At 39.6% G+C, this 7,500-nt stretch overlaps 1 protein-coding gene across 1 annotated transcript in view; it reads left to right on the top strand.

Annotated features, from left to right (window-relative positions):
• LOC138958226 (putative G-protein coupled receptor F59B2.13) overlaps positions 1-7,500 on the top strand; it is a 17,172-nt gene that overhangs the window by 3,608 nt on the left and 6,064 nt on the right. Inside the window, exons 3-4 of the mRNA XM_070329330.1 lie at positions 529-682; positions 3,657-3,854. Coding sequence (XP_070185431.1) covers positions 529-682; positions 3,657-3,854 — 352 coding nt within the window. The remainder of the gene's footprint in view (positions 1-528; positions 683-3,656; positions 3,855-7,500) is intronic.

Raw genomic sequence — 7,500 nt, 5'->3', positions numbered from 1 at the left:
GACAATAAGCGACATGCAGGGTAATTATATACATTTTTTTTCCACAAATTAATTAACCGAGATTATGGACACACTACCAGTGAAATCAGTTCGGATCTCCATATCAGATCTGACCAGGCTTGTGCAGGAGACAATCCGGGTCGCATACCGAACATCAAGACTGCTCAATGAATTCGACACACAGTTCCCCTGTGTACAGAGACCACAAGGCGTTTGATTGTTAGTATGTGTCCAAGAGAAATTATGCTTTTATTACATTCAACTCATTGTCTCCCAGGTACGGATATATCCGCTCAGACTGTTAGCTTCAGTCGCTTCCTGTAACGTCTATCTAACACCTGCATTCCAGCGTGTTGATACACAGTTACTACAATTCTGAGTGACCTGCTGCAGCACAGCTGGTCTCGGCTAAAAAAAAACTTGGTCAACATAGCTGGGGTAGAAAGTGTTAATCACCTTGGACAGAACTGTCAGTATAACGATTCTGAACAATGCGAGGATGCGGCTGACTGTTTTACTGATTGCCAGGGCCTCTAATCGGACGCTCATCGAGCGGTGCACGTTCCTGTTCGACGAGTACACTCACTTCGGAACCAAGGTGTGGCCCTGGATCGACTTGTGTCTCTACTCCCTCGTGCCCCTCTCCGTCATCGTCATCTGCAACATCGCCATTGTCGTCAAGGTCAGGGCAACGTATTTTGTGTGCTCATCTCGTGTGCCTTAGGAACCTTTTTTATTTTTATTTTTGTTTTTTAATTTTTTTTTTACATATCTTTTCTTTCGAGGTGTCGGATAGGTATCTAAAAGGTTTAAATAATGTATTGAACACCTTTTGAACAACTCTTCGACACTTGTTACATTTAGTCAAGTTTTGACTAAATGTTTTAACATAGCGGGGGAATCGAGATGAGGGTCGTGGTGTATGTATGTATGTGTGTATGTATGTATGTGTGTGTGTGTGTGTGTGTGTGTGTGTGTGTGTGTGTGTGTGTGTGTGTGTGTGTGTGTGTGTGTGTGTGTGTGTGTGTGTGTGTGTGTGTGTGTGTGTGTGTGTGTGTACAGCGATTCAGAGATAACTACCGGACTTCATGAAACTTTACATGAGAGTTCCTGAGTATGATATCCCCACAGGTTTCGTTTAATTGTTTTGATAAATGTCTTTGATGACGTCATATCCGGCATTTTGTGAAAGTTGAGGCGGCACTGTCACGCTCTCATTTTTCAACCAATTTTGTTAAAATTTTGGTCAAGCAATTGTCGACGAAGGCCGGACTTTAGTATTGCATTTCAGCTTGGAAGCTTAAAAATTAATTGATGAGTTTGCTAATTAAAGTGTTCATTAAAATCAAATTTTCGCAAAGAGATTTAAAATTGATTGCATCGCATTTTTCATCATATTTTGAATCACAAAATGTATACATGTGTCAAGTTTACTCTTATAATGTGATCACAATTAACGAAACAAGGTTAATTAGTAAATGATTAACATTTTAGGAATTGATCCAAAAATGATTTCATCTTATTCTTTATTATTTCCTGATTCCAAAACCATACAGATATAATATGTTCAAAACAAGCTCAGAAAGTTAAAAAGAATACAGAAAAGCGCGTTTCTATACTTAGCGCAATACGCTACCGCGCTATTCTGGTTTGTCGATTTCACTGCGTCTTGCACGTGAAAAGTGAGCGATTTCCTTCTCGCGGGGATTGACGAAGCTGTCTTGTCTTGGTGAAAAAATGCAGTGCGTTCAGTTTCATTCTGTGAGTTTGACAGCTTGACTAAATGTTGTAATTTCGACTTACGCGACTTGTATGATACTTCCTTTTGCTAGGGGATTCCCATGAAATATTTTCTTTTCTGAATCACTAACATTGCTGTACATGCCTTGCTTGACTGTTGTGATGGTATAACTACTTAACCAACGAAGACAAAGACTTAGTAAAGGAAGGTTGCCTTATATGGACCGGCGCTTAATATGGACCACCTCCTGTTCTGCAAAACTAATGGTACTAGCTAGAACGCTCAAAACAACTAGTCCTCGAGCTTTCAAAATAATACCACAAATAGTCTTCTTTTCGGGGATTTTGATAATTCTCCTGTATTTGATTTGTGCCGGATGTCTATCAAAGCTAATTCGCTCTTATTAGGCCTTTGCAAGAAAACAAGCTCGTCACCAGCCTTAAACAACAAGTCGTGTAAGGCGAAATTACTACATTTAGTCAAGCTGTGGAACTCACAGAATGAAACTGAACGCACTGCATTTTTTCACAATGACCGTAGTCCGCCGCTCGTGCAAAACGCAGTTTTAGATAGCGCGATTTAGTGGTTTCGCTGTGCTGCATAGCACGCTTTTCTTTACCTATCTTCGTTTTAACTTTCTGAACGTGTTTGTAATCCAAACGTATCATATCGATATGTTTTTGGAATCAGGAACCGACAAGGAATAAGATGAAATTGTTTTTAAATCGATTTCGGAAATTTAATTTTGATCATAATTTTTATATGTTTAATTTTTACAGCTTGTTTTTAATCCAAATATAACATATTTATATGTTCTTGGAATTAGAAATTGATGAAGAATAAGATGAACGTAAATGTGTATCGTTTTATAATAAAAAAAATGTAAATACAATTTTCAGATTTTCAATGACCAAAGTCATTAATCAATTTTTAAGCTACCAAGCTGAAATGTAATACCAAAGTCCGGCCTTTGTCGAAAATGCTTTACGAAAATGTCAATCAATTTGATGAAAAAATGAGGGTGTGACAGTGCCGCCTCAACTTTTACAAAAAGCCGGATATGACGTCATCAAAGACATTTTTCGATAAAATGAAAAAAACATCTTGGGATATCATACCCAGGAACTCTCATGTAAAATTTCATAAAGATCGGTCCAGTAGTTTACTCTGAATCGCTCTACACACACACACACACACACACACACACACACACACACACACACACACACACACACACACACACACACACACACACACACACACACACACACGTCAAAACTTGACTAAATGTAAAAAGTGGTCCATTTTAGGCAACCTTTCCCTACACAGAAGAAGAAAACAGAATATTCCTTAATAACGTGGGGTTCAACTGCAGCGGTGTGAAGTTCAAAGGACCTTTTGACCGATCAAGGACGTCTCTAATCTTAGTTTTGTGTGCACCCAGGGATGGCCAAATCTCCCATTTTCCACTCGCCAGCCGGGCGAGTAACTTCAAGAAAGTTACAAGCCCGACAGAAAAATCGCTAACCCGGTATATACCACAGTTTATGCATCTGGAGTGTTTATATGGGTTTGAAACTCGAAAGCACAACCCAAAGTGTTGTATTTGACAAGAATGTTCACTGGCCAGCCGGGCGAGCTACCTGGAGGTTCCTACTAGCCCGGCAGATAATGTACTCGCCCCTGGCGATCGGGCGGACGATTTAGCCATCCCTGGGTGCACATCTAAAAACTACCGTCTATAACAGTAGATAAGTTGGTCTATAACAGCAGAGAAGTTGGTCTATAACAGTTGGTCTATAACAGTAGGGAAGTTGGTCTATAACAGTAGAGAAGTTGATCTATAACAGTAGAGAAGTTGGTCTAGAACAGTAGAGAAGTTGGTCTACAATGTGACAATTCTTGACCTTTGCAGGTTCTCTTGAGTCGGCGGCGCTCCAGACGTGTCCAGACCACTTCGACCTTGACTTTCAACGGTCAACGTCAGGATTCAAGGTCAAAGAAGTTGTCCTCGATGACAGCCATGCTGATGGTGCTGAGCTTGGTGTTGCTATTGACAACCATGCCCATCTCCGCCTTCCTGATCATGGAGCCCTACATGCTGGTTCCAGGTGTCACAGTGGTGGTAAGAGATGACCCTTCCATCAGTGCAATAAGTCTTTAAACACGTAGATTATTGATAACATCAAAAATCCGATTATAAGAAAACAAAACAAAACAAGAACGCTGAAGCGTGATTAAAGGCACAGGACACCTCCCGTAAACCATCACAGATACTGTCATGCTTTTACACACAGTACAAACACCCTTTCATTTAAACACTCACCGCTTGAGAACATCCTTGGTGCCCTCCGTAAAGAGCGAGCAATATTCAAAGAATATATTTTTGCGTGGTTTATCTTACCCCTGAGCCATCGTGAACCCGTGTGATCCAATTTCCTTTTTATATTTAGTCAAGTTTTGACTAAATATTTTAACATCGAGGGGGAATCGAAACGAGGGTCGTGGTGTATGTGCGTGTGTCTGTGTGTGTGTGTGTGTGTGTGTGTGTAGAGCGATTCAGACTAAACTACTGGACCGATCTTTATGAAATTTGACATGAGAGTTCCTGGGTATGAAATCCCCGAACGTTTTTTTCATTTTTTTGATAAATGTCTTTGATGACGTCATATCCGGCTTTTCGTGAAAGTTGAGGCGGCACTGTCACGCCCTCATTTTTCAACCAAATTGGTTGAAATTTTGGTCAAGTAATCTTCGACGAAGCCCGGGGTTCGGTATTGCATTTCAGCTTGGTGGCTTAAAAATTAATTAATGACTTTGGTCATTAAAAATCTGAAAATTGTAAAAAAAAAATAAAAATTTATAAAACGATCCAAATTTACGTTTATCTTATTCTCCATCATTTGCTGATTCCAAAAACATATAAATATGTTATATTTGGATTTAAAACAAGCTCTGAAAATTAAATATATAAAAATTATTATCAAAATTAAATTTTCGAAATCAATTTAAAAACACTTTCATCTTATTCCTTGTCGATTCCTGATTCCAAAAACATATAGATATGATATGTTTGGATTAAAAACACGCTCAGAAAGTTAAAACAAAGAGAGGTACAGAAAAGCGTGCTATCCTTCTTAGCGCAACTACTACCCCGCTCTTCTTGTCAATTTCACTGCCTTTGCCATGAGCGGTGGCCTGACGATGTTACGAGTAAAATGGCATTGCGTTTCATTCTGTGAGTTCGACAGCTACTTGACTAAATATTGTATTTTCGCCTTACGCGACTTGTTTATATTTAGTCAAGTTTTGACTAAATATTTTAACATCGAGGGGGAATCGAAACGAGGGTCGTGGTGTATGTGCGTATGTGTGTGCGTGCGTGCGTGTGTGTGTGTGTGTGTGTGTAGAGCGATTCAGACTAAACTACTGGACCGATCTTTTTGAAATTTGACATGAGAGTTCCTGGGTATGAAATCCCCGAACGTTTTTTTCATTTTTTTGATAAATGTCTTTGATGACGTCATATCCGGCTTTTCGTGAAAGTTGAGGCGGCACTGTCACGCACTCATTTTTCAACTAAATTGGTTGAAATTTTGGTCAAGTACTCTTCAACGAAGCCCGGGGTTCGGTATTGCATTTCAGCTTGGTGGCTTAAAAATTAATTAATGACTTTGGCCATTAAAAATCTGAAAATTGTAAAAAAAAAATAAAAATTTATAAAACGATCCAAATTTACGTTTATCTTATTCTCCATCATTTGCTGATTCCAAAAACATATAAATATGTTATATTCGGATTAAAAACAAGCTCTGAAAATTAAATATATAAAAATTATTATCAAATTTTTTTTTTCGAAATCAATTTAAAAACACTTTCATCTTATTCCTTGTCGGTTCCTGATTCCAAAAATATATAGATATGATATGTTTGGATTAAAAACACGCTCAGAAAGTTAAAACAAAGAGAGGTACAGAAAAGCGTGCTATCCTTCTCAGCGCAACGAATACCCCGCTCTGCTTGTCAATTCCACGTGTTCTGTGAGTTCGACAGCTACTTGACTAAATATTGTATTTTCGCCTTACGCGACTTGTTTCACAATGTAGTCGTCAGTTTGTGATTTCAATGCGACTCGCTGTAAGCTTATCTGCAAAAGCACGTTAATATGTACCTCTGAATCTAAACGCAACAAACGGCTGCGATTCACATGAACTTTAACGATGGCTTTTGACTGTTCAGAGGAACTGGCGATAGGGATAACCGTCGTCTGCTACGAGAACCACGACCTTGCGTGACCCTGCTTCCGGGCTTTTCTTTTTTCAAACTTTCAAAACCTCGAATTGTAGGCCTACTGATCTTGTCTTGATGAAAAAAAAATTCTTTTATGATTTAAGAATGTTTGTGTAACAAGCTGTCAATTTATTATTTAGATTTTAAAAGTTAGGTCTAGCGCCAAAACGCACCGTCCGATTGTCTGATCAGACAATCGAATCCGCAAATTTAATTCTTTGAACATTGCTCGCTCTTTATGTAGGGCACCTATGATGTTCTCAAGCGGCGAGTGTTTAAACGAAAGGGTGTTTGTGCTGTGTGTAAAAGCCTGACAGTATCTGTGATGGTTTACAGGAGGCGACCTTTGCTTAACCATTCTGCCAACCGTTTGCACTGTAAAACGTCCGGTTCCCTCTATCTTTCTTTATCAGACAAGGCGGGTGGGGGGGGGGGGGGTTGTCTAGGTGACTTCAATGTGTATATATTGATCACCAGTAGAACGTTAAGCATGGGTGGATATCTTATTTCGTTGATTGATGCATCCCTACTCCCCCGAAAAGACAAAGAAAACACCGACCTAATCGCAACCCATGGCTCCAAAACAGTGGTCTTTCTCCTGCTTTGGGATACGCCTGGTAAAAACACAGGCAAGACTCAGCCACCCATTAAAGCGTCTTCTCAGACAGATGATTCCTATACCTCTTTGCAAGACGCCTCAATATGCTACTGGTATAAGTAATCTGGGTATAAGCACATGAATTAAGTTTGATGTGATTACCTGTATAGGAACTCTTACTTCATGTGGTCTTTCATGGCCTTTTTCGTAATGCACAAGAAGAGCAAATGCTCGTACGACTCACCTGTGTTGCATGTAATACACCCTTTCTAAGACTCACCTGTGTTGCATGTAATACACCCTTTCTAAGACTCACCTGTGTTGCATGTAATACACCCTTTTTAAGACTCATCTTTGTTGCATGTAATACACCCTTTCTAAGACTCACCTGTGTTGCATGTAACACACCCTTTCTAAGACTCACCTGTGTTGCATGTAACACACCCTTTCTAAGACTCACCTGTGTTGCATGTAATACACCCTTTCTAAGACTCACCTTTGTTGCATGTACAGGGTGACCCAAAAAAAAGAGTACCCAAACAAAACGTCATAAATTGAACAAAAATAAAGCAATCTTCATAAAATTTATTTACACACACAAGTAGCCTCTGCATGATTTGCACAGAAAATTTGAGCGTTCTAGCTTGTCTTTCAGGAAAGTTATGCTCATTCTACAGAACATGCTCCAAATGGCCTCCGCGCCGATTCAGGCAAACTTGAACTCGCCGCGCAAAGTTATCAATCACCCGCACACACTCCTGTTGCGAGATTCCGCGAATAGTTGTTGTGATGACTCGCTTGAGTTCTGCGATTGTCTGTGGGTTGTTCCTGTAGACGTTGTCTTTCAGGAACCCCCAAAGATAGAAATCTG

This window comes from Littorina saxatilis, linkage group LG1 (genome assembly GCF_037325665.1).
Source record: "Littorina saxatilis isolate snail1 linkage group LG1, US_GU_Lsax_2.0, whole genome shotgun sequence".
In the NCBI taxonomy this organism is placed as follows: Eukaryota; Metazoa; Mollusca; class Gastropoda; order Littorinimorpha; family Littorinidae; genus Littorina; species Littorina saxatilis.
The sequence above is the reverse complement of the archived record's forward strand: the minus strand, read 5'-3'. Positions and strand labels throughout refer to the sequence as shown.